The following is a 27,731-nucleotide window of genomic DNA, read 5'->3' on the forward strand; positions in this document are numbered from 1 at the left end:
TGTTAACAAAATGAACACAAACTGTATCTCTGCAGTCAGATGATACCAATGATAAGTATTAATCCTAGATTACACACAGGTGCCGCCATTTAGGTACACCTGCATTGTAAAATATTTTGGAATCTATAGAAATGCATTTATTAATGTCTACATTTGTGTTTGACAAGTATATTATATTACAGTCTCCTTAATACATATTTTTAAATTATATTATGTGAACTGAACGTTTACAGTACCAGTCAAAAGTTACCTACTCATTCAAGGGGTTCTCTTTGTTTGTACTATTTTCCACATTGTAGAATAATAGTGAAGACAAAACTATGAAATAACACATATGGAATCATGTCGTAACCAAAAGTGTTAAAGAAATAATAAATTACATTTTATATTTGAGATTCTTCAAAAGTAGCCACCCTTTGCTTTGATGACATCACACTCTTGGCATTCACTCAACCAGCTTCACGAGGTAGTCCCCTGGAATGCATTTCAATCAACAGGTGTGCCTTGTTAAAAGTGAATTTGTGGAATTTATTTCCATAATGCGTTTGAGCCAATCAGTTGTGTTGTGACAAGGTAGGGGCGGAATACAGAAAATAGCCCTATTTGGTAAAAGATCAAGTCCACATTATGGCAAGAACAGCTCAAATAAGCAAAGAGAAACAACAGTCCATCATCACTTTAAGACATGGTCAGTCAATCCGGAAGATTTCAAGAACTTTGAACGTTTCTCCAAGTGCAATCGCAAAACCATCAAGTGCTATGATGAAACTGGCTCTCATGAGGACCACCACAGGAAAGGAAGACCCCCACAGGAAAGGAAGACCCAGAGTTACCTCTGTTCATTAGTTACCAGCCTCAGAAATTGAAGCCCAAATAAAATGCTTCACAGAGTTCAAGTAACAGACACATCAAAATCAACTGTTCAGAGGAGTGTGTGTGAATCAGGCCTTCATGTTCAAATTGCTGCGAAGAAACCACTACTAAAGGACACCAATAAGAAGAAACTTGCTTGGGCCAAGAAACACAAGAAATTGACATTCGGTAGAAATCTGTCCTTTGGAATTTTTTGATTCCAACCGCCGTGTCTTTTTGTGAGACGCAGTGTAGGTGAACGGATGATCTCTGCATGTGTGATTCCCACCGTGAAGCATGGAGGAGGTGGTGGGATGGTGTAGTGGGGCTTTGCTGGTGACAATGTCAGTGATTTATTTAGAATTCAAGGCACACTTAACCAGCATAGCTACCACAGCATTCTGCAGTGATAGCCCAAACCAGATGTGATGGTGTAAGTGGGACTATCAATTGTTTTTCAACAGGACAATGACCCAACACACCTCCAGGCTGTGTAAGGGCTATTTGACCAAGAAGGAGAGTGATGGAATGCTGCATCAGATGACCTGGCCTCAACCCAATTGAGATGGTTTGGACCGCAGAGTGAGGGAAAGCAACCAACTCAGTGCTCAGCATACGTGGGAACTCCTTCAAGACTGTTGGAAAAGCATTCCAGGTGAAGCGTATTGAGAGAATGCCAAGTGTGTGCAAAGCGGTCATCAAGGCAAAGGGTGGCTACTTTGAAGAATCTCAAATATATAATATATTTTGATTTGTTTAACACTTTTTTGGTTATGACATGATTCAATATGTTCTTTCATAGTTTTGATGTCTTCTATTATTATACAATGTAGAAAATGGTAAAAATAAAGAAAAACCCTTCAATGAGGTGTCCAAACTTGACTGGTGCTGTATATAAATATATATAAACATTCTATTGAGCAGTAATGTTACTATCCTCACTACAACAAAGATATTCTTAAATACATGTAATTTTGTCCTTGAAACATTTGAAATACTGTAGGATTCCCATTCATTCCTATGGAGGAGTACCGATATGGCAGCCGGTGGCTTCAAACCACTCATTGGCCATTTACACATCAATCTAGGGTTTATACACATCATTGGGTGATAACTTTCCTACGTAGCTCAGCATCTCCTAGCCAGCTCACCAAATGACTGAGAAGTGAAAGCACAAGCCCAGGAACCAGACAGGCTGTTTTGAGCAGCATTCACAACCACTTTCATCTTTAAAAACAAATCTGATTTTTCTGGAACGAATAAAAACAGTACGAGGGGCTCAGCTCTGTAAACGTGTGGAGAATCTTTAGAGGTAGGAGGATAAATAACATATCCATCCCAAATGCATTTGGAGGGCACTAAACCAAACATCTCCACCAAGGATGAGGCTCTTCATTTGGAACACTCCTCCACGTTTACATCGGGGATATTGAACTTCTTAATAAACCCGTTATAAATGTTTTAGTGTAGCATTTCACAAATATTTCTACATTTGAGTTAAACTACTGCGTTGTAGGGGCAGGCTGTACATTTCATTCACAAGGTAGATTCTTTGAAAGCTTTCCAATATGACAGCACCCTGTGTATATCAGACACTATATCATCTGGGAGGCTGGCAACCTAAATCTCAGACGATGTTAATTAAACCGATGAACCAGGGAAGTCAAATTGTCAGTGTTAAATATTCTGCAGTGCAGACTTCACTACCTTAGGGAAACATTACTTACATGTAGATAGATGCTGGATATTTTTGAGTTGGTGCTTTTTCCAATTGCTATTTCCTGAACGCCTCAGAACACGTTGGGCCTAACATTGCACTTCCTGTCCTGTCCACATGGGGGACGTCAAGACAGATCCTCAATATAAGGCAGAGCCATTGAAACCTGGGCTGAGTTCAGCAGGGCACAACGTTGAGCAGTGTTCACAGAGAAATATGTTGCGTAGAACAAACACACCTCTCTGACATGTAGAATAAGCGACCATGTCGTCTCTGTTCAGGACATTTCTATCAACAATGCTCCACAACGTTTACAACTGAACACAGGAGAACTCTTTAAAAAATAAAACTACTCTTGATTTCAATCATGAATCACAGGAGTCATGTATTTTTTTAAAAATTTAATAGGTAACAGCTACAGGATAAAAAAAACAACTGTCTCGTTTAAAATAAGAATAAAGGATGTGACTTACACTTCTCTTCACACACAGACAGGCTACCATAGAATCAGTGCAAAAACATTCCCCAGGTAAAAACAACTTTAAAAAAGATAAAAACAAGAGTAAAGTGCATGTTGTTTGAGAAACAGCCCACTAATTATAGTTGTAGAAATTGCAGCTGTTTTAGAAACCATAAGGGGGGCACAGACACACATACCTCCACAGACTCAGCATTCACCTGAACATACACAGACCACAAGTCCACACTAACAGATTACATAGGGTCCAACACAGCTTGTCAGTGCACACATACGACAGACAAGGGCCCAAGGGGGACAGTCTGGAACATAGTGCACATGTAGGGCCGAGGCAACCCCACACACACTCAGACACCTTCGGCCTAGGGCCGAGTGTAGTGAGGTTACATGGTATTGTAGAGCACAGTGGCAGTCCGTTTCTTGTCGGTAGCCTTGCGGACCCGCCGCAGCAGGTGACTCTTCCCACTCTTCGGGGACTGGGTGCGGGTGAGCTGGGGGGAGAGGTCTGTCTCTAGCTCCTCCCCTTGAAGAACAAGAAATGGAGGTGAGGAGGGAGATGGGGGATCACTCCATGCAATCTGGGAGCCCCTATCAGTCCTGTCTGGGTCCAGTGGGTACACCCCCTTTAGGGGGGCCCTGGGTGTGGTGGGGGGGCTCCAGGACAACACCCGCTGCTTTTTGGAGACATCTTCTAAGCTGGGGTGATGGTGAGAGCGGGGGTGAGGGGTGGGCACGAATGGGGGTCCATGAGGGCTGGCAGTGGTGGGCCGTAGGTCCCAGTCACTCAGGTCGTTGGCTGACAGCTCCAGGCAGTCCAGCTTAGCCAGCGAGGCTGAGCGCTTCATCAAGGAGGGGGGTGTGAGGCCCGCCTGGCGGATCCGCACCTCGATCTCCATGGCCCTCTGCCACAAGGGCATCTCCCTGTGATGCAGGCCCTGGAGCGGATGCTGCCCCTGACCAGGTCTCTCTCCAGCCCCCAGTCCCAGCCCCCCCGCCTCATACAGGAAGGCCTGCAGCTCCCTCAGGGTCTCCTGGATCTTCTCCAGCTCCTCACTGCTGCGTGCCAGGGCCAGCCTTCCGTGGTGGGGCGGGGGAGGAGAGGGGCGATCCGTGTCTGAGTCCAGGGCCGTCACCCCCTCCAGCCACAGCAGTGCAGGGGAGGCCCGGAGCTGGGCCCTAGATGGCTCCAGAGACGGGCACACGATGATTGGGATTGGCTTATGGGTGTTGCGGGCGTCTAGGTAGTGAGAGAAGGAAGGCTCTGGGGCAACGTCCATGTCTAAGACGACCAACCCTCCCTCCTCTGTTCCTCTAGTAAACTCTGTGTCTCCTTTGGGCTCTGCAGACACAGTGAAAGCCTCGTTCAGTATTCTTCCTTGTTCAGGAGCAGGGGGGAAGTCAGTGGTAGGAGCGAGGAGGGGTGGGCAGTCCGTGCTTGTCGTTTGGAGAGGAGAGGGTGTGGGGTGAAACTCTGCACTGGGGGAGTTGAGAGGGGAGCGTTGGGTAGACATGTTGCTGAGAGTTAAGTCCAGCTCCTGCCTCAGCCTCTGCTCCAGTTGTTTGGTTGCCCTGCGCACCGAGCCGGCCGGCCAATCCGAGGGAGGCGTGGAGGGGGATTGTGGGTAGGAGGAGGGCGAGGTCAGTGGTGCCACCTCGTCCTGGTCATCTGGGCACATCTGCTGGGGGCTGCGGGGAGCCGGCTGAGCGGAGGAGAGGGGCGTCGCTGCCGGGGGGTGGGATATGGACTCTATCTCTGTGACGATATGGCGGACTGACACGCCGTTGTCGTGATGGGGAGGCGGCGAGGCTTTGGCGTGACTGGATCGGTCGCTACAGTCCTCCGTATGGGGGGAATTCTGAGATGGAGACGGAACAGAGAGAATGGTTTGAATGTCTGCTTTAAATGATACCTAAGCACAGTTACCTTTGTATTAATGCTGGAGCATCACTAAAAGCTTCTAAAATACATTTTACAGAAAGAAAAGAACACCATCACAAAGTCTGTAGACAACAGCTGTCTCAGACTGCTGATCTAGGATCAGCTCCTCCTGTCAATATAATCTTATTCGTTGTGATCTCAAAGGCAAAACTGATGCCAAATCAGCCATCCTAGTCTGAGACGCTTGATACATAGGGCACCTGATGTTACATATTAGCAAAGGAAACTGATCATAATGTAACTGAACTTTCAATAGGTGGCAGTATTGTACAAACCATCCCCAAAGACATCCTTGTGTTTCCCCCTCCCTATCCAATGGATTTGATCATAATCCGTTCGATTGACTGCCTCCATTGAGTACTGTAATCTTGTTAACCACTCAGTAACTCTCAGCAGGGCTGTGGAGCCATGAAGACCATAGACAGGAGGCTGGCGTTCATCATTCGAAGTAATTTCAATGTATAAAAAAATAAAAACACAAAAAACATGGCCACCTCACCTTTCCCTGTTCCTCTTCCTCTGTGACTGGCAGTGCTCCAGCAGGGTTCTCGGGGGACAGCGGCTGCAGCTCCTGGCTGGGGCACCGCGGCTGAGGCGTCCGCTGAGCCATCTGCTCCGAAAGAATCCGAGTCCTTCCGTCTTGGGACAGGCCCAGGAATTTCTCCCGGGCGCTGAAGAAGTCAATGCTGTCTGTGCTGAGGTTGGAGGACGAGGTAACACATGTGGTGTCAACAGGGTTAGCGAGGACAGTGTCTTTGTCACCGCCGCAACTGGGGTTGTTGTTGTCATCATTGGCGTAGGGTCCTAAAGACAGAGGCGTTGTTGCGGTGAGTGGGCTCACGGCCATGGGGATCCCTGGGGACGCCATAATGACACTTTCCCCCCTCTCGCTCAGCGGGTCTGACAGGGAGCATCCCAAGGTGTCCGAGTCGTCGCTGGACTCCAGGGTGGCCTGAGATACGACTTCTGAGCTGCTGAGGTCAGGCAGATCCAGGGTCAGCGCTACACTCTGGTCTTTCTGTTTAGGCACAGGACTGGACAGCTGTGTGCTCAAACCTAGATGGAGGGATTTGGCCAGTGGCTGGGGGATGAGAGAAGGAGGGAGGATATGCAGTGAGGGGGGAGGATGGGGGACGGCGGTGATTGGCACTGTCACAGCCACCACCGCCAGAGCAGAGTTGTCCATTCTTTCCTCCGGCACCACCGTAGCCGCCCGCGGAGCAGGCAGCGGCGGGAGGAAGGGGTCCTGACGGGGTCCCCGCCCTCGAGAAGACCGGTTCTCCCGGGAGTCACATAGACCGTCGGACGCTGACGGGCCAGGGGAGTGGGAGTGTGAGCGAGTGAGTCGGACGGGCTCCGACTGCGTGTCTGAGATGTGGGAGCCCTCGGCCTTGTTGTTAGGGTCATTGGCGGCGCCAAGTGCCTGGAGCAGGAAGCGTTGCAGTGATGGGGTGGGGCCGATGTTGTTGTGGGTGTCCGAGCGGCCCAAGGTGTGGCTGTGAGGGCGCGTCTTACACAGCAGTGACTCGTGGCGCTCTGAGAGGTCGCTGTCCGAGTGGGAGCGCCACAACTTGTTGTGCCTCTGCTTACTGCAGAGAAAGGAGGAGGAAAATAACAAACGGTCAATTCTCTTCATTCCATCATTTAAACTGGAAAAGAGGTCACTGCAGATCCAGTCGTCTGTGTGTCCCAGGATGTGAGAGCTGTGTGTGTGTCTCTACCTGGCCAGCAGGATACCCTGGTACTCCTCCAGCTGCTTCATGAAGGAGGGGTTGGGCTTGGTGACGCCGCGACGCTCCTTGACGTAGTCGAAGGCCCTCCCCAGGTCCCAGCCGTACTCCTTCATGGCGTAAGCGATCACCGTGGAGGCCGAGCGACTCACACCCATCTTACAGTGGACCAGGCACTTAGCCCCTGCTTTTCTAATAGGGGAACACAGAGCACGGGTTAGAGTAGAGGGCGTGAAGAGGACAAGCTGATGACATACAGTGCATTCAGACCCCTTCCCCACATTTCTGTTATGTTACAGGCTTGTTCTAAAAATGGATTCAATTATTTTTTCTCCTCATCAATCTTCATACAATACCACATAATAAAAAAGAAAAAACAGGTGTAGAAAAAGAATCTCTTTTATAAAATATGACATTTACATAAGTATTCAGACCCTTTACTCAGTGCTTTGTTGAAGCACCTTTGGCAGCGATTACATCCTTGTGTCTTCTTGGGTATGATGCTACAGTACAAGCTTGGCACACCTGTGTTTGGGGAGTTTCTCCCATTCTTCTCTGCAGATCCTCTCAAGCTCTGTCAGGATGGATGGGGAGCGTTGCTGCACAGCTATTTTCAGGTCTCTCCAGAGATGTTCGATCGGGTTCAAGTCTGGACTCTGGCTGGGCCACTCAAGGACATTCAGGGACTTGTCCCGAAGTCACTCCTGTATTATGTTGGCTGTGTGCTTAGGGTCGTTGTCCTGTTGGAAGGTGAACCTTTGCCCCAGTCTGAGGTCCTGAGCAGGTTTGTTCCGTTCATCTATCCCTCAATCCTGACAAGTCTCCCAATTCTCTCTCTGAGCTTTATGGACAATTCCTTCAAACTCATGGCTTGGTTTTTGCTCTGAGACAGGTGTGTAGAGACAGGTGAGTACCTTTCCAAATCATGTCCAATCAATTGAATTTACCACAGGTGGACTCCAATGAAGTTGTAGAAACATCTCAAAGATAATCAATAATAGAGTCTCACAGTAAAGGCGCTGAATACTTAAGTTATTTCAATTTTTTTTTCAATTCTAAAAACCTGTTTTCGCTTTGTAGTGTGTGTAGATTGATGAGGATTTTATTTATTTAATCCATTTTAGAATAAGGCTGTAACGTTTCAAAAGTTTGAAAAGGGGAAGGGGTCTGAATACTTTCCGAACGCACTGTACAGTATTGTATCTTGATATAGTGTCTCATGGTTATGGTATAGAGCCTTCAAACTCAACTCTGAACCTAGAAGTCAGTTCCACTGCTTGTTTTCATTGTTCCCCTCTAATCAGGGACTGATTTAGACCTGGGACACCAGGTGGGTGCAATTCATTCTCAGGTAGAACAGAAAACCAGCTGTCTCCAGACTTCGCAGGGTTAGAGTTGAATACCCCTGGTAAAGACCATTCACATAGCTAAAAAAGAACCATGCTAAAATCAAATATGCAAAAAATGACATTTTAATATAAACATTCTCAAAATTAAAGCGAATCCTCTTAAAACATAATCAATAATACTACATTTTCTTTGACAGATGGCTTTCTAGAGACTCCAGGACACCGAATAGAGTGCATCATATCAGAGCTCTTACTTGGCCTTGGTGATGAACTTGTAGGTGTCGTTCCAGTACTCCAGCAGGTTGGTGGCCTCCTCGTCGTACACGCGGATGTTGTGGTACTCAAACATGCCCGGGAAGAAGTTGTCGATCTCCCGCGTCACGTTGAGGATGTACCTCACACTGAAGGAGTGAAACGGAGAACGTTACTCGTTGGAACTTCTACTCAGTATTGAAACTGTGATGCAACTGTCACAGTAACCAACAGTCTGACATTGATGATAGACAAGTCAGAATGGTCTCTTACCCGCTGGTCTGCAGCTCCTCCAAGTTTGAAGCGTTCCACTCAGAGCCCTGGATACAAATACAGAATTAAGTCCAAAACTCGACAGATAATCTTAGAGATATCAGCAGACAAACAGGCAGAAAAAGGGACAAAAAGAGTAAGACGACTTAAAAGTAGTGCACTATACAGGCAATAGGGTGCCACAGTCCTTGACCATGTACTTACCAGGTAAACATGGTCAAAGATCTCTGTGGGGCTGTCCATCTGACCCAGGATGACGATCATCTCGTTGTCAATAAACTCCTTGAACTCCCGAAGGTTGCACACCATCTGCATCTCCAGCTCTGTGCGAATCTGATGAGGAACCAGTAGAGAACCCGTTAGAACCCGTACATAACCTGTTCGAACCAGAACCGGTAGTGTGCGTGCGTCGACGCCTGTAACCCACCTCTTTGGAGGTGACATTCTCCAGGTCTTTCTGCATCATGATCTCGCGGAGGCGAGTCTTGATCAACCTCTCTGTGCGCTCCCTCTCTGTGGGCCTGTGGACACACAACAAAAAAAACACACCTTCAGTACACACACACACACACCTCTCAGTCCACCTCGGAGGGTTACGGGGGCTCAATTTACCTCTCACCCAAAACAGCTTGACACACCACACTAAATATGACTTAGAGGAACTCACTAAAGCCACTTCGTGCCCCAGGTTCTCCATATCATACAAAACCACAGAGCTCAGTCCACATTTGTTCTTGTTATAATGAGTCCCTGTCCTCCCTTCTCTAACTGCATTTGAGGACACATTTAGCCACTTGCGCAGCACTAAGGGAAACATGCCCTGATTAGGTCCCATGAGACCCTGCTTCTGTTCTCCCCCTCCCTCAGTCCCCACCCCCCCAATCACTCGCTCACTCCCTCCCTCTCCCCCTCCCTCAGTGCCCACCCCCCCAATCACTCGCTCGCTCACTCCCTCCCTCTATCCTCGTCTGTTCCCCCTCGCGATCTCTCGCTCCCGCTCCTACCAAATCACCTCTCGTCACAACTCACACCGTAATGTAGATCACACAACAGTCAACATTGTGCAGCAGCAGCAACAGGTGTGTTGGGCTTTTGTGTCCCAGTCTGATGGCCCGTCACGCTTATTATTAGTATTATGACACGTCCTTATTGGAACATCGGAAAGAGCTTGTTTATAGAAACAAAGACTTGATTGACCTCTTGAGGAAAGGGTTTGGAGACTTGGGACACTTGAAACTTTCCAGGACGAGACAGAGCGACCACCGGGGTTGGGTTACTGGCTCTGCCATGAGACCCTGACCACTTTGAATAACACACACAAATGAACTCAAGGGTAGGGATCAATTTAATTTTAACTCAGTCAATTCCAGAAGTAAACTCGGAATTGGAATCCATTGGAATTTCAGTTGACCACCTGAATTGAAATCGACCCCAACACACTACAGTCGTAAGCGATACACTGTATCCAACTTCACACATTCACGCTATACATGCATATTTTAAAGGGACAAATCTGGGTAAAATCAGAGCATGGCCTCAATACTGAATAGAAGGAATGTGCAAAGAGCGAGGGCAAATTATGTCTGATTGTCATCGACAGGTATCTTAGCTTCGGCAGTGACCCCAACAGGATTTAATAACAACACTAGCATAGTCTGCCTTTATGTGTGTGTGCACAGTACTCAAGCCTAACCAGGGTGTGTGTGTATGTGTGTGTGCACGTCTTTCCACTGTGCCTGCATGGCGCGCCTTAACGCTAGCTGGGACGTTTGATGTCACTGCGGAGGCTTAGGGAGAGGCTTTACTCTCCTCATCTCTCCAGGAAAATACCTTTAAACCGCTTTGAGTTTGACCTCTTTCCCCTGCCTCGGTGGCACTCAGTTCTTTCCTCTCCTTAAAACGTCTCCCAGCATGTCAAGTGGTATTATCTCTACTCAATAACTCAGTCACCCCTCCATCCTCCCCTTCGTTCCAACTGCCCACCTGCTTCTGTCTATCCGTCCGCTCGTCTACCCATCTGTCTCGCTACTTTTTCAAATGCAGAAATAAAGTGGTCACGGAGAGAGGGCTATTTTAGACGCTGCTGGCACGCAAGCCGAGTTCCGGCGTTACAGAAAGGCCCCCCTAACCGAGCAGGCACACGTGACCGCGACTGGGTGGGGGATTTCCCCGGGTTAATACAACCTGAAACCCAGAGCTGCATCCTCCTGCTACAGCAGATTGTTGATACCTCGGTCATAACCAGGTAATGTTGAGAGCTCTGAGGGGTCTGACCTCTGGTCTCTAAGGCAAAGGTCGCAGGGGTACTAGAAGGTCTGCCTGAAGCTGGGTGTCGTGGCAACAAGGGAATCAGCACTGCACTCGTAATTGGGCAATGTTGTTTTCTTTGGGAGATAAGTTAGTGAGTCCAGCTGACCTAACCCCCACAAGACCTCACCACAGTTGCTTAATATGGATGTGTGTGTGTGTGTGTGTGTGTGTGTGTGTGTGTGTGTGTGTGTGTGTGTGTGTGTGTGTGTGTCTGAGTGGTACACTCACACGTCAGTGAAGAGGATGGGCGAGTCGGCGCGGTGGGACTGGACGTCCTGCATGGCGTTCCACTCGTTGATGCAGACCTGGTCAGAGGAGACCTGGCTCTGATAGTAGCTGACCCAGGTCAGGAACAGGCTGCCGGGGTAGTAGTTGTGACAGCGGGCCACCTCACACGCCTTGTGGAGCGACTGCAGGGCAGACCTGGGGGGGAACGGGGGGAGGTGGAGAGGTAAGAAGAGGGGGAAAAAGCATGATAACAGGATAAACAACAAAACAGGGGACAAGTATAGAGGAAGACAGCGATGGGGGGTCCAAAGTCTGAGGAACAGGGACTGATGACAGGAGGAGCGCTCACCACATGGCCTGGACAGAGACCGGTTTGAAGACATGGACCCTGTTGACCGTGGACACACTGAAGCCCCTACAGAGACACAGACAGGTTATGTGACAGTCCCACTGGGCAGAATAATGACAGTAAACGCAGGGAGGAGGAAACGGGTGTCGTATCGCTCTTCTTACCCATCTCCATCCAAGTGGATCAGTGTGTCGCTCCACAGGGGTAGAACCAGCCCCATTGTGCATAAGCTGCAGGAGGAGACAGCTTTTAAAGAAGTGACACACACACACAACTCCAAAAGATGTGGGTCTCTAACACACACTGCATGCAGTGGGACTAACTACGAACCTGTCTGAGGAGCCAAAGTCCATGCCCAGCACCACACTCTCCTCCGTGTCCTGTCTCCCATTGGTGGACACCACCACCATGTAGCGCGTGCACTGAGGCTGAGCGTACGCACTCTCCAGGCGCACAGCCTTATGGGATGACGGGAGAGGGAGAGAAAAGGAGGGATGAGGTCAAACGCTCTGCATTTTGGAAGTATTCGTCAGAATAGTCCCCAGACTCATTTGTCTGCCATGTGACTGAAACGTCATGAATATGACATTTGCGCTTGACGTATGCGAGCGCGGCGCCGAGCGCGAGAGATGACGTACCAGGCGGATGTTGTCTTCTGGCCGCAGCACGGTGAACATGGTCTGCAGGTGCAGCTGGAGGTCACCTGAGGGAGGAGAGAGAAAGAGCATCAGTCCACGAGCAGAGTCGTACACCCTGCATACCATCTGCGCTTACACACTACTCCCCTGGGGGAAGTCAGTCCACATTATACAGGCATACAAAACACAGTGTCTGATTAAAACGACACAAGAAACTAAAAAAAAAAAAACATTTACATTCGAAAGCAGCCAAAGAAACACGAAGTGTCCTTCACAATTACTACTACAAGGGCCAAAAGGACATTCGTCATTGAAAATAAAGGGAAAAAAAACATTAGGGCTGGTACATACCACTAACAGAGTTAGGGAAAATCTCAGAGCAAACCCAGCGGAGCAGAGAGTTACAACAATTATCTCTGCCCTTGAGCACGAGGACACTGGTATGGAAAAACACTTGCCTAAATAGCAACTCTATGGCAAGGCAACGTGCAGTCAGTGGACCACCGGTGTCATATTGTAACAGTCAATTGAACTGGACAGCTCTGCTCTGGTGACTTACACAACAGAGCAAGGGTTGGTTCCCTCAACACTGCAGAATGCCTGCTGCATTCCAACGATAAGCAGCACCATGGTTAGGCCTCATGTTGGGGCTGTGTCAGTTTCCCATGAGTCTGTGTTGAGTTTTGGGGCGCGTTCAGCAGGACACATCGTTGTGGAACATTCAGATCGAAATAGCCTATGTTATAAAGAGCTGAACAGACAGGCATCACTGACATGTAAAGTAAGGAATCGCGTTGGCCGTATGTGTGGCATTTCTATCATGAACGTTCCACAACGTTTTCCTATTGAACTCACCCCTGTCCTATGGTTGTGTTTGTCTGCTGGTTTATTGTCAGTCAGTCCGACAGTGGGAGGACATACCTGTGTGTTTGTTCTGCCGCTGGCTGGTGCCGGGCGCCGAGGAAGGGGAGGAGCCATTTCCCCGAGGCAGGAAGACTGCGGCGCCCTTCACAGTCAGGAAGCTGTCGCTGATGCTGATTGGAGAGAGAAAACGCAGGGTCACAGAGGGGCCAGAGACTGAGGCTAACAGAATGTTCCGGGCTAGAGGTTCACACACACACAGAGCTTCATTTTTCATAAGTCAGTCTGAATAGCAACAACAACAACGTGGTCCAGGCGCTAGCTACAACCCGGTGTAACTACATGTAATAAACAGACAGAGCCACGTGCACTCCAGCACAGAACACAATGTTCCCCTCTGGCCAGGCCACATCCCCTTAACAGCTGGGGGCTGAGGGTCAGTTAGAGCCCCCCCCCTGCACAACTGGCTCAGATGGAGCAGAGCTCCCGCTGTGGGAGTTCATGTGCAGGGTCACTCCTCTGTGGTACCACATAATCACGTTAACTATAGTACATAGCACACCATCACCACACTAGAACAAGAGGCGAGGTCATGCGATCTACAAGGGTTACTAGGTGATGGAGATGGTGTGTGTGTGTGTGTGTACAGACACGAGTGTGTAGCTTACATCTCCACTATCTGCACAGCACCAAACATATTCTCACATGGTGGCACACTGACCTTAACTCATATTAGAGGGCGAGGAGACCTACTGAAGACTGTCAAGTGACTGATACAGGCCTAGGCTACCATTGACCCCATACAGGCCTTGGCTACCATTGACCCCATACAGGACTAGGCTACCATTGACCCCATACAGGACTAGGCTACCATTGTGCCTTATTGACCCCCATGTGAAGTGTGTCTTGATTGTGAGCTGCTACTATGCTAAGCCCTACGTACTGATCCATACAGCCAGCCTCATTTCCACCACACAATCACATCTTGCGTGGATGATTGGGAGGCATAGAGTCAGTACCGTCCGTCGGTCTTTATCCTCCCTCACAAACAGACACAGGATGGGGAAATGAGCAACGATGAGCCGAATAGCAGAAGCATGGGGGTGGCGTGGCAGAGAGAGGCTGTGCAATCTGAGGAGGACGCGCCTTGACCACAAATAGAAGGAAAACAAAGAGAGAAAAAAACTAAACTTGGCCCGGGTTGAGCTCACTTCCCATCCTGACCCATTCACCCCTGACCCAGCCGTTTCCTCCTACTTCACCATCTCTCGCGCCGTCTTCACACCGCTATGTCGCTGTGTTTCACACAAACTTTTCTCCCCTCCTGTACAGCTGTATCTAACCATGTCTGAACCACGGGGGTGTAGCACATGCAAGCCCGGGGCAGGAAGGAGGAGCAGAGCAGCACCTCGCATGGTGTGTACAGTGAGTGAGTTTGTGTGCACGCGACAGAGTGAGAAAGCAAGAGAGAGAGGTTAAGCATTCACCTTGTGTTTTCCACTACGGGACACCTGAAAACGATGAGTAGCCTATCAGAATCAGACAGACAGCACCACAGGCAGCAGCGGCAGACAGGACAGAGCTCCAGCAGGAAGCGGCACAATGTCAAGTGTAATACAACACTGACCCCTCAGCGAAGAGCTTTGCACCTACCGCCGGCGTAGGATTCCAAAACTAGGTAGCCAGACATACATCACTGTGGAGTGGATCTTTACTGTTGCTACAAAATATATTTGTTCTTTAAAATGACTACAAATAAAATAACTCAAATTAAATACATGACTATACAATGACGAGACTGCCTTGATCAGCCACTGTAATTCACATTCAAATGAAGCACGGGAAATGGCTCTCCTTCGGGTGCATCTTTACTGTGTAAGATAAACCCAACAGTCGGATCAGTAGACAAAAAGGGGGCATTGTTGTCCACCGTCTATCTAGAACACTCCGTGTAACTGGTTCCAATGTGAAATATTATCCACACCTCAACTGATGAGGCTACGGCTGATCATTTCCCCAATGTAGTTTGAAACTCATACACGGTCCGTCGTAAATATTTCAGAACTATTCTGACTATGCTAGAGTGTTCTGAATCACCACTATGCGTGCGTGTTCCAAACGGCACCCCAATCCTGAAATAGTGCACTACTTTTGACCAGAGCCCTATGGGTGCAGCCCCTAACAGTGGAAATAATGAGTGTGGCTGTATGATGGTAGAAAGAGAGACACTCTAGACTAGAGCAGCTTTGGCCCTGATTCATGTCTACGGGTAGCAGGAGCGGGCATTGAGGCAGAGGGCGACACTCATCTTTCAGCATGTAGCACAGGGCAGTACTTGTTAGGGCACAGACACAAATCACCACTATGTGAGAGGCCCTTCTTTGATAGCCTAGCACCCCACTCTCCTCCTACGCCCAGAAAGACGTGTGTGTGTGTGTGTGTGTGTGTGTGTGTGTGTGTGTGTGTGTGTGTGTGTGACTGACACCCCCACCCCCCCTCCCATATTAGTTCCACTAACTAGGCGAGATATAAATATAGGCCCAGGCTGCAGAGGCCTGGCTGCCATGGCCAGCGCTGCTCAAGGCTTTATGAGTTCAGGCCAGAAAGATAGGGGCTGTGGTGGCGCGAGTGTGAGAGAGTGTTGGAGAGAGTGAGGGGTGGATAGAGGGGCTGCATTCTAGCACTTTCAAAGGTACAGATTAGGCAATGACAGACAGGTGCCCGCACTCACTCGTACAGAGATGTGAATTAGCGAGCTGTTTTTAAATACAGAGCAAGAGTAGCCTAACGGACGAGGGGAGAAAATTATGCCAGAGACCCTGGGAGCAAGAGAGAGAAGCAGACAGGGAAAGAGACAAAAAAGGCAAGACTAAAGATAAACTGACTCAACCGGAGTGCGTTTCTAGGGCTGGATTGGAGTCTAGAGTCCCAGTTTCCTAGTAAGTGCCATCGGGCGTGGGACTAATTCCAGTAAACAGACCTAGCTTCCTCATAGGGCTGCATCGCAGGGACAGAGGTATTCAAGTTAAAGGCCCCGGGGACTATTCTGAGAGGAGGAAATCCCTCATCTACCACCACACCTACATCAAACTCCAATCCACTGGAATGAAGGTGGGGTCCCATCAGCGCTGAGACGTTAGAAAGCAGCCTGTGTTCAAATCAAAGGGTACATCCCAAATGGCACCCTATTCCCAACTAGGGTGTGAACAGTAAAAAACATCGGGATCATTACCATTTACAAAGAAAGCCAAACCGAAAAAAAATGTTACTAGGAGGAGAAAGGCATCTTTCAAATGATTTCCCATGGTTATAAAGCGCTCTGCACGTCGTCGTCGTTAACAGTTGGAAGCGTGGCAGAGAGTGAGACAGGGAAGTAACAGCAGCAAAGTTCTGTATGGCTTTACTTTGATGAAGGTTAAATGAAACAAACCTGCAAGGCGGAGTTGCGCTACAGTGGCAGTGCGGGTGCCATGCGTAACCATCTGAAAGGGAGGCACCGCGAGACCCCAACCCGTTTCTGGCGGCAGAGAGAAATCAGTGCTGATTACAGAAATGATTTCAGTTGATACGTAGACATGGTCAACGGTAGAGGATGTCCTCTTCACTGGCCTGATCGCATATCTAGAACAAAGACTACAAGAAGCCATGTCGAAGAACCCCGACTGCCTGGATGGAGAACTTTTACAATGCAAGTATAAAGCGCAAGCATACGTCACTGCAACGAGCCACCACATCGATGAGAAGTGGGACATGGAGTCCCATGTGCTGACAACTGAGAAAATAGAGAGGGATATGGCAGAGAAGGTAAAACGGCATAAACTACCAGCAGTAAGGTGCAAACCATCTGGTAAGTAGCCAGGATTGTGGTAAATTGAACTGCACTGCCCCCTAGAGGTTACACACAGGATCCTATCTGAATTGTGAATTCACGGCATTTAATTATTTTTTTTCTTATTGTTTAAAACTATAGAATATTGCAGTTTAAACGTTCAAAACACTTGTCACATCCCCCATTCCCTACATAGTGCTACTAGTAGCATCGTCATGGTAATGTCTCACTAGACTGCTGCTGAACCAGACATGTAAAACATCTCATTAACATCAATGTCTCCTGTTCTGTTTAGTGTTGTTCCTATATTATGGACCACTACTAATGACACACAATCACACCTTAAATCTGGCTTCCCTGTATGGCTGCCAGTCTTTGCACCCCCCCCCCCCCTTAAATCTGGCTTCCCCGCATGGCTGCCAATCTTTACACACCCCTATATCTAGCTTCCCTGTATGGCTGCCAGTCTTTGCACCCCCTTAAATCTGGCTTCCCCGCATGGCTGCCAATCTTTACACACCCCCTTAAATCTGGCTTCCCTGTATGGCTGCCAGTCTTTACACACCCCCTTATATCTAGCTTCCCTGTATGGCTGCCAGTCTTTGCACCCCCTTAAATCTGGCTTCCCCGCATGGCTGCCAATCTTTACACACCCCCTTAAATCTGGCTTCCCCGCATGGCTGCCAATCTTTACACACCCCCTTAAATCTGGCTTCCCTGTATGGCTGCCAGTCTTTACACACCCCCTTAAATCTGGCCTCCCTGTACGGCTGCCAATCTTTGCACACCCCCTTAAAATCGTTCAGATTTCAGGTTTCCAGCAGGTATCCAAACACTGTAAACTTACAATTAGCCCAGCCCGTTGTTAAACATTAAAGTCTTGCTGACACACAGGCATTCCTCTGGCTATTTATAGAACGGTTAGACACTAACAACAAAATCAGTTTGTAAATCAAAACCCATTGATTTTCTGGATTGTTTGGTTTGACAAAGATATCAAGAAAAGGAAACCATGATATAGCCTATAGGTTGGTGGTTTACCTACCCTGACAAGGCTAAGAGAAAACATACTAAAACCCGGCCAAAGTTTTCCTCCAAAACACGGAAGTTGGCTTTCTTACATCTGGTGCCATTTATGGCGTACAAGTGCCCGAGTTACACCAGGAACGCACAATCCCTCCACCAACATCGCCTATGGGTACAAACCCACCGTCGCTGGACCAGACAGGACGGGCAAAAAGTGCGACTGACGAGTCACGGTTTTGTCTCACCAGGGATGGTGGTCGGATTTGTGTTTATCGTCGAAGGAATGAGCGTTACGCCGAGGTCTGTACTCTGGAGCAGGATCGATTTGGAGATGGAGGGTCCGTCATGGTCTGGGGCGGTGTGTCACAGCATCATCGGACTGAGCTGGAGGTCTTTGCAGGCAATCTCATCGTTGTTCATTACAGGGAAGACATCCTCCTCCCTCATGTGGTACCCTTCCTGCAGGCACATCCTGTCATGACCCTCCAGCATGACAATGCCACCAGCCATACTGCTCGTTCTGTACGTGATTTCCTGCAAGACAGGAATGTCAGTGTTCTGCCATGGCCAGCGAAGAGCCCGGATCTTAATCCCATTGAGCATATCTGGGACCTGTTGGATCGGAGGGTGAGGGGCAGGGCCATTCCCCCCCAGAAATGTCAGTGAACTTGCAGGTGCCTTGGTGGAAGAGTTGGGTAACATCTCACAGTAAGAACTGGCACATCTGGTTCAGTCCATGAGGAGGAGATGCACTGCAGTATTTAATGCAGCTGGTGGCCACACCAGATACTGACTGTTACTTTTGATTTTGACCCCCCCTTTGTTCAGGGACACATTACTCCATTTCTGTTAGTCACATGTCTGTGGAACTTGTTCAGTTTATGTCGCAGTTGTTGAATCTTGTTATGTTCATACAAATACCTACACATGTTAAGTTTGCTGAAAATAAAAACACAGTTGACAGTAAGAGGACGTTTCTTTTTTTTGCTGAGTTTACAAAGCACCCACGCTACAGATAAGGCCCGCACTATCAGCAATGACATCTAATATCCCCCATAAACAAATAAGTAGTACTACTACCCATGTAGCGATGGAAACCAGTGCAGAGTTAGTAAATGGACAGCTGACAACACATTTGCATTTCTTCGTTCAGCATTCGTCAGAGCAAATGGTCAATCAATGCAAAACTCAGTCAGGAGCAACATCAGGGTTGCGTAACATCCAACATGGCCTAGACAGCCAGTCATTGTCACAGGGGAATGAGCTAAAAAAATAAAAAAAATAAGTTAATTGCAGCTTTGATGGTGCGGTATTTTGCAACACCGATATGGCCTTTTTGATTCAAGCATATCGCATTGGTTCATCCAAAACACTGATCAATTCTGTATTGATGAACTGTTACTGCCCTGAAACACACTGTAGACCTAGACTAAAACTCTGGAGCAAGGGTGTCTAGGCTAGTTCCAACATATTGACACTTAACAGCACACTGTATAAAAACTTCAACTATCTGATGGACTTACACCTGGAAATACAGTTTCCCTTGAGTGCTTTCCTACACAAAAAATACAACCCACTACCCACCCTTCACCCTACCTACCCTTCATCAGTTTATGGGCAGCAGGGTAGCCTAGTGGTTAGAGCGTTGGACTAGTAACCGGAAGGTTGCAAGTTCAAACCCCCGAGCTGACAAGGTACAAATCTGTCATTCTGCCCCTGAACAGGCAGTTAGCCCACTGTTCCTAGGCCGTCATTGAAAATAAGAATTTGTTCTTAACTGACTTGCCTAGTTAAATAAAGGTAAAATAAAATGTTTTTAAAAAATCAGGTAGGCCATTTATCTGTATTCTAATCATTCCTGTACTACATGCCAGCTATCAAATCATTCTCTGGCCGGCCACCTGGATCTGATTACTGGTCTCACACTGTATAAAAACAGAGGAACAAGTATGAACACTTCAGCCAATCAGCCCAGTTGGAATGGCTGAAAGTTTCAGAACAAAAAGCTTCAACTCAAAAACACAGATGGATGGGCTATAGAATATTCTCAGGACACGTAATACAACAAATCAGCCAAAGCATAATTGATAAGCTAGGTTGTAGGTTCATGCTCTACAACATCCGCAGAGTACGACCCTGCCTCACACAGGAAGCGGCACAGGTCCTAATCCAGGCACTTGTCATCTCCCGTCTGGATTACTGCAACTCGCTGTTGGCTGGGCTCCCTGCCTGTGCCATTAAACCCCTACAACTCATCCAGAACGCCGCAGCCCGTCTGGTGTTCAACCTTCCCAAGTTCTCTCACGTCACCCCGCTTCTCCGCTCTCTCCACTGACTTCCAGTTGAAGCTCGCATCCGCTACAAGACCATGGTGCTTGCCTACGGAGCTGTGAGGGGAACGGCACCTCAGTACCTCCAGGCTCTGATCAGGCCCTACACCCAAACAAGGGCACTGCGTTCATCCACCTCTGGCCTGCTCGCCTCCCTACCACTGAGGAAGTACAGTTCCCGCTCAGCCCAGTCAAAACTGTTCGCTGCTCTGGCCCCCAATGGTGGAACAAACTCCCCACGACGCCAGGACAGCGGAGTCAATCACCACCTTCCGGAGACACCTGAAACCCCACCTCTTTAAGGAATACCTAGGATAGGATAAAGTAATCATTCTCACCCCCTCCCCTTAAAAGATTTAGATGCACTATTGTAAAGTGGCTGTTCCACTGGATGTCATAAGGTGAATGCACCAATTTGTAAGTCGCTCTGGATAAGAGCGTCTGCTAAATGACTTAAATGTAAATGTAAATGTCACCCCGCTCCTCCGCTCTCTCCACTGGCTTCCAGTTGAAGCTTGCATCCGCTACAAGACCATGGTGCTTGCCTACGAAGCTGTGAGGGAACGGCACCTCAGTACCTCCAGGCTCTGATCAGGCCCTACACCCAAACAAGGGCACTGCGTTCATCCACCTCTGGCCTGCTCGCCTCCCTACCACTGAGGAAGTACAGTTCCCGCTCAGCCCAGTCAAAACTGTTCGCTGCTCTGGCTCCCCAATGGTGGAACACACTCCCTCACGACGCCAGGACAGCGGAGTCAATCACCACCTTCCGGAGACACCTGAAACCCCACCTCTTTAAGGAATACCTAGGATAGGATAAAGTAATCCTTCTCACCCCCCTTAAAAGATTTAGATGCACTATTGTAAAGTGGCTGTTCCACTGGATGTCATAAGGTGAATGCACCAATTTGTAAGTCGCTCTGGATAAGAGCGTCTGCTAAATGACTTAAGTGTAAATGTAAATGTAAGCTATAAATATATATTGTATATATTTAAGCAGCACACACAAAAAAATCAAAGGGCCTGCCATACTCCTGGGGAAGCCAGTTTAGGGGCTTAGAGGACACAGAGGAAAGCCATACTCCTGGGGAAGCCAGTTTAGGGGCTTAGAGGACACAGAGGAAAGCCATACACCTGGGGAAGCCAGTTTAGGGGCTTAGAGGACACAGAGGAAAGCCATACTCCTGGGGAAGCCAGTTTAGGGGCTTAGAGGACACAGAGGAAAGCCATACTCCTGGGGAAGCCAGTTTAGGGGCTTAGAGGACACAGAGGAAAGCCATACTCCTGGGGAAGCCAGTTTAGGGGCTTAGAGGACACAGAGGAAAGCCATACTCCTGGGGAAGCCAGTTTAGGGGCTTAGAGGACACAGAGGAAAGCCATACTTCTGGGAAGCCAGTTTAGGGGTTTAGAGGACACAGAGGAAAGCCATACACCTGGGGAAGCCAGTTTAGGGGTTTAGAGGACACAGAGGAAAGCCATACACCTGGGGAAGCCAGTTTAGGGGTTTAGAGGACACAGAGGAAAGCCATACACCTGGGGAAGCCAGTTTAGGGGCTTAGAGGACACAGAGGAAAGCCAGTTTAGGGGCTTAGAGGACACAGAGGAAAGCCATACACCTGGGGAAGCCAGTTTAGGGGTTTAGAGGACACAGAGGAAAGCCATACACCTGGGGAAGCCAGTTTAGGGGCTTAGAGGACACAGAGGAAAGCCATACTCCTGGGAAGCCAGTTTAGGGGCTTAGAGGACACAGAGGAAAGCCATACTCCTGGGGAAGCCAGTTTAGGGGCTTAGAGGACACAGAGGAAAGCCATACTCCTGGGAAGCCAGTTTTGGGGCTTAGAGGACACAGAGGAAAGCCATACACCTGGGAAGCCAGTTTAGGGGCTTAGAGGACACAGAGGAAAGCCAGTTTAGGGGCTTAGAGGACACAGAGGAAAGCCATACACCTGGGGAAGCCAGTTTAGGGGTTTAGAGGACACAGAGGAAAGCCATACACCTGGGGAAGCCAGTTTAGGGGTTTAGAGGACACAGAGGAAAGCCATACACCTGGGGAAGCCAGTTTAGGGGCTTAGAGGACACAGAGGAAAGCCAGTTTAGGGGCTTAGAGGACACAGAGGAAAGCCATACACCTGGGGAAGCCAGTTTAGGGGCTTAGAGGACACAGAGGAAAGCCATACACCTGGGGAAGCCAGTTTAGGGGTTTAGAGGACACAGAGGAAAGCCATACACCTGGGGAAGCCAGTTTAGGGGCTTAGAGGACAGAGGAAAGCCATACACCTGGGGAAGGGGGGGTGAAGTGAGACTGACAGGCTGATTCTCTTGCTTTAGATCATAGAGCAGACACTGATGCTTTATATGGATATCTAACTGACAGGATTCGTCAGACCAGATTAGAGACAGCCAGGTAGATGATTCAGATATTACGCCATGCAGTCAAAGATAACCCATTGTGCTATCTGTGCTTTTATTTCTCAACCAGGAGATGAAGCCCGGTCAAGATGACTTGCATCCTGTTACGTCACTCTCGGGAAATGCATGCAGTCAGGATCGACTGTCACAACGTTATTAGAAATGTGTTCGATACCTTCACAATAAATGTTGCCACATCTGAGAACAGTGACAACTGAGCCAAAGTAAATTAACTTCAATATAGCATGTCCACTACATGGGGAAATTATTCCTGTTTGCAAATTATTATAGTGGGGAAATGTTTTCGTAATTTTAAAAACCACAAAAATATTCATCGCAAAAAAATGCACAACTCACAGTTGGTTGATCTGGTTCTGAGACACAACTCCGTTGTCGGAGAAGGAGGGTGTCATTTTTACTCCGCAGCAGGAGCAGAAGCAGCCCTCCGCCGAGCTCCCGGTGGCGGACACACTACCGAGCGTCATGACTGGACCACCGAACCGTAGACCGATAGTTAATGAGACCCGCGGCGTCAAAAAATATCCTCGAAAATGTTCACTCCAATCCGACCATGATCAACACGTATTGGTCCAACGAACCCAATAGATATTTGACAGTATAGTATGTATGTCGACCTATCTCGTTAGCGGCATTATAAAATAGGCAACTAGAAAATAAAGTATCCTGTTTGTAAGATAAAAACGTGTAGCCTATCAGATAGTTATTAAACACACATTTTACTGGATATTGAGTACAGTATTATTTAATTGCAACACAAATTCCCTAACACCGTACGGTAGGATCCTTCAGAACAACCTATAATCAATATCTGTCAATGAAGAGCACTCGTGTCCGTCCTAAAGTAAAAGCTTTCAACTTCTAAACGGGACACAACCAGGCACTACAAACTCAGCTCGTGGGAGGGAGGAGTTGCTGACATGTGCTAAGAAGGGCCCGATGGAAAGACGAGGGGAGGGCGACAAGGAGACACAACACATTGGGCACACCTGCAGCGACAAGGTTGTGGAAGAGTAAGACACAGCCATATTTATGACTGACAAGTACAGTGAGGTGCTGAAGAGTTAAAGTACAGAACGAGCACACAGGTAACTGCCAAAATAAAGGAAACACCAACAGTCTTAATAGGGCAATGGGCCACCGTGAGCCAGAACAGCTTCAATGCACCTTAGCAAAGATTCTACAACTGTCTGGAACTCTATTGGCGGGATCGAAACCCCATTCTTCCCTGAGAAACACAATATGTTTGTGTTTTGTTGAGGGTGGTGGAAAACACAGTCTCAGGCACCACTCCAGAATCTCCCATAAGTGTTCAATTGGGTTGAGATCTGGAGACAGACGGGCATGGCATATGGTTAACATCATTTTAATCTCAGGAACCACACCTGTGGGGATACACCTGCTTACAATATACTTTGTATCCCTCATTTACTCAATCGGTTCCATTATTTTTGGCAGACCTGAACATTGCAACCACATGTTCTGTGACAGCTGTGTTTACCAACAACTCACTCCTTGGGTCTGCACTCGTGGACACTGCTTCACCTTACAGAGTACACCTAGACAGCAACCTGACAAAGTCTCAAACAATGCGGCTAAATAACTGAGTAAATTGGATTTGAGAACAAACTGCAAAACGAGCTGTACCTTTGCCATTCCGATCAGATATAAGGTGAACCAGATCATATTCGTGAAGTGAGAGACTGATCTCCTTTCTCACACTGACCAGGAGACAGATGTTTACGCAAGGGCCCACATGAGAGGAAGACCAGGCGCTCTGTCAGTAAGAATACAAGTGCAAAGCTTCACCCGATAGACACATTGTCCATAGGGTGCATGTCAGTAGGAAAGGCCCATCATCTTATTAATAATAATATTATTATCTTATTAACACCTACTCAAACCAAAATGGCACCACACCTGTAAGTTATCTGCCCCATTGTTATACAAAAACTATTTTGCGATGCTCATCTTAGGCCAGACTCATGTGTTGGCCTGTTATCTGGAGCAGACTGTCAAGCGATATATAGTTTTTAAAATAGGAAAGTGATAGGTCTATGAAGCAGTGTAAAATAGGCTACACGAGGGCACCGTGTTTACAACCCATCTGAACTTTGTTCTATTCCACTGGGGTTGAGATCATTTGGGCTCCACTCGGCTACAATAGAGGAATATCAATTGTGTTTCCTCGTGTCCGCTCTCCTCGCTCGCTTCCTTTTCAAAAACGCATTGAGGAGAAGGTCAGATTCCTCCTCTAGGACCTTCTCCTCCAATGTGTTTTGAGGAGGAAAGAGGACATGAGTCAAGGAAACACAATTAAGATGCACCCAAAGTCATATAAAGGCTAGCTAGTTAAGGGATTGTTATTACCAAGAATATATATACACTTATCTTAACTCGACTTACAGTTTGTGCCCATTTCAGACTTTAGAGAAGTGTTAAACTTCGACTTTCGCATATATCACTCAATGCCAATGGGAGACGTTATAAAATTGTCACTGATCAAATCAAATTTTATTTGTCACGTGCCGAATACAACCAACTGTGAAATGCTTACTTACAAGCACTTAACCAACAATGCATTTCAAGAAAGAGTTTAAAAAATGGTTTTACTAAAACTAAAGTACAAAAAACCTAAAATCAGTCAAAAAGTTACAAGAAAAGTACATAACAATAACAAGGCGATATACAGGGAGTACTGGTGATGAGTCAATGTGCGGGGGTACAGGTTAGTCGAGGTAATCACAACAGTATCCCGAGAGCTAAGTGACAAAGCGGACTCTATGGAAGCCATTTTAGTGAGTCTGATGGTGTCCATCAATGTTCCTAAGTCTCTGTACAAACAAGGCAGGCAACCGTACAGTATTTAAGGTCTGCTCTCCAATGAGTCCCCAGAAAGTCAACAGCTCCATCTCCTCTTTCCTGCTCCCCTTTGTCCCTCGTCTCCGAACCAAGAGAAGCCAGTCAAGGAATTTCACTTCAACACGACCTGGCCTTGGATAAAAGAATGAAAGCGGTAATGCGTGTACACAACAAAGGCGATAGTTCTGAGAACACAGCACTTCCTCTGTCCTTTACTTCCTTCCTTCATTCATTCCTGGTCCGCTTCAGCCAAAACAAACATTGTATAGGCTTACATGGCTAAATGTCCACCTAATAAAAACAGGCCATAGTACATTTAAAAACTAAGCTATAGCTTCATTTGGTCTCACTCATACTGGAAAGCTCCCCCCCCTCATCTCCCCCATCACCAAATGGTGGAGGCCAATGTACTTTCAAATGCTTTCCCAAATGCTCTCTTTCCTCAGTTCCAGAGAGGCTAGGTCTGTAAGCTGTATTATGCAAATGTAGGGCACTTAGTCAAAACACACCATTGATGTTTCCACTCCCCACTGTATGCCATTACCCAAGACACTACATAACACATGCAGCTGGCACACAAACAGGGAGCTACTATGCAAGTTCCTCTCTAAAGTCATAAAACCTAAGTGGCCAGAGAGATGAGAAGATGAGAAGGCTAGCCGCGACGGTGTGGGACATGGTTACACTTTGTGTTTACAATGTGTGTGTGTGTAACACTTGACCCCTCGTGCACTCAGAATAACATGACAGGGAAGGAGACGTAGAAACACACATAGCTGGGCGTCTTTGGTTAGAGGGCATCGTCACATGGTCTTCTCCATTCCATTCAGCAGGTCAGGAGGTTTAGCCAGTCACCCACTGTGTCATCATCCCAGCCAAACAACACATTAAAAAGCACTGTGTGACCAGCATCTGTGCTAGTTATGTGGCACAGAATGTTTTGCACAACTTTTAATAGGCGAGACCAAATACTAAATCACATTGTTTCGACTCTGGTAATAGGGTCCGAACATGTGGGAGCAACACGTGAGTCCGAGTGCGCAATGGCTTGTCTCCCTCTCTCGCTATTTGAATGAGAGTTAGCAGAAAAAAGGTCAAGTTTTACAGGCAGCAGTCAGTCACTGGGTCTCTGTGTACTCCAAGTAACCCCTTAAAACCCAGCTAGCAGCTGCTTCCTATAGGCCTGCTGCACTGGAGCTAGTTGGAGAAGCACAGGGCTGAAATGAGACAAGCCGAACACTTAGTCTACACTAACTGCAGCACAAGTAAGACAGGACAAACAATACAAGGCCAAGCACAGGCTAATGCATGCCCCGTCATGCTAAAGTGTGTACCTACCACCTCGCCTATTCGGTTGTGATCTGAGAACCGTCGGACCTAAGTGAAGGGATAAAAAAAAAAACGAGACACTTAAGGCACCAGGAATTAGAAGGATAACAGTGATATGATCAGGAAAATCATTGTCAATGGAGGTTAGTAGGGCGGTGCTGGTAGCCAGGAGAGGTGTTCCCACCTGACAGACAGGTGTGAGAAACAGGCTGCAATGAAAGAGGACTCCAGGCCAGGGGTTTGAGTCAGCATGTACAACTAGCTGGCTGCTGCGTCTGCCATTTCCTTCCCACAACCGGCTTTGGGACTGCGTGAACACTGAGCACAAGGTAACCCAAATCCAGAAGAACCTGCTCTGCCAGCCACAACTGAGGCGCTGCAGCAGGCACATAGATGATATAGCCAACCTGCGCCCCTCCCACTCGCCAAGTGCCCTTTTGGGTGGTGGTCATTTATTTTTTAAATAAAGTTGTTGTTGTTGTTCTGAACCCATTGCCCGCAAGTCGTTGTGACGTCGTGAAGTTCGCCACCCCGTCCGTTGGTTGCGCCTGTTGGGTCTGCCCTGTACAGCGCTTGCGCACGCCCGGTTGCACCTGTTACCAAGTCCGCCTTACACTGGGATTGTGCACACCCATTATCCAAACATGCATGGCTTGAGATGTGGTCACAGATTGAGTGTGTGTGGAGCTAGCTACAGTACTGCCACAGAAGCATAACATTTGATTATCAATTGATTTACATCGTCAATATTCGATCTGGTTGGCTGAAACGCACAGCAGAGAGGATTGGCTGCATCAACGACCCGCCGACTCAACTCCATCCCTTCTTCAGTCAGCAGCAGCAACACCGGTAGTCAAGACTCGCTAAATCGCCATGAAGATGAATATAATATTATGAAGTTATTGATACAGCGTCGAAGATAAATCACAAATCAGTAAAAATCACATCAGTA

The 27,731-nt window shown here is 47.8% G+C and overlaps 1 protein-coding gene across 2 annotated transcripts in view; it reads right to left on the bottom strand.

The window, feature by feature from the left end:
* Positions 1–2,955: 2,955 nt before the first annotated feature.
* The window catches only part of ssh2a (slingshot protein phosphatase 2a), a 44,802-nt gene continuing 20,026 nt past the window's right edge, over positions 2,956–27,731 (bottom strand). Inside the window, exons 1-14 of one of the 2 annotated variants that reach the window (XM_052524411.1) lie at positions 22,928–23,451; positions 13,037–13,149; positions 12,116–12,180; positions 11,808–11,935; positions 11,642–11,707; positions 11,478–11,543; positions 11,129–11,323; positions 9,018–9,111; positions 8,795–8,923; positions 8,591–8,637; positions 8,320–8,466; positions 6,708–6,908; positions 5,486–6,575; positions 2,956–4,903 (exon numbers count right to left, since the gene is read on the bottom strand). In XM_052524411.1, coding sequence (XP_052380371.1) covers positions 3,431–4,903; positions 5,486–6,575; positions 6,708–6,908; positions 8,320–8,466; positions 8,591–8,637; positions 8,795–8,923; positions 9,018–9,111; positions 11,129–11,323; positions 11,478–11,543; positions 11,642–11,707; positions 11,808–11,935; positions 12,116–12,180; positions 13,037–13,149; positions 22,928–23,055 — 3,942 coding nt within the window. In that variant the 5' untranslated portion in view covers positions 23,056–23,451 and the 3' untranslated portion in view covers positions 2,956–3,430. Of the gene's footprint in view, positions 4,904–5,485; positions 6,576–6,707; positions 6,909–8,319; positions 8,467–8,590; positions 8,638–8,794; positions 8,924–9,017; positions 9,112–11,128; positions 11,324–11,477; positions 11,544–11,641; positions 11,708–11,807; positions 11,936–12,115; positions 12,181–13,036; positions 13,150–22,927; positions 23,452–27,731 lie in introns of those variants that run through there. The other variant, XM_052524422.1, reaches the window with a different exon arrangement.

This window comes from Oncorhynchus keta, chromosome 1 (assembly GCF_023373465.1).
Source record: "Oncorhynchus keta strain PuntledgeMale-10-30-2019 chromosome 1, Oket_V2, whole genome shotgun sequence".
Classification (NCBI taxonomy): domain Eukaryota; kingdom Metazoa; phylum Chordata; class Actinopteri; order Salmoniformes; family Salmonidae; genus Oncorhynchus; species Oncorhynchus keta.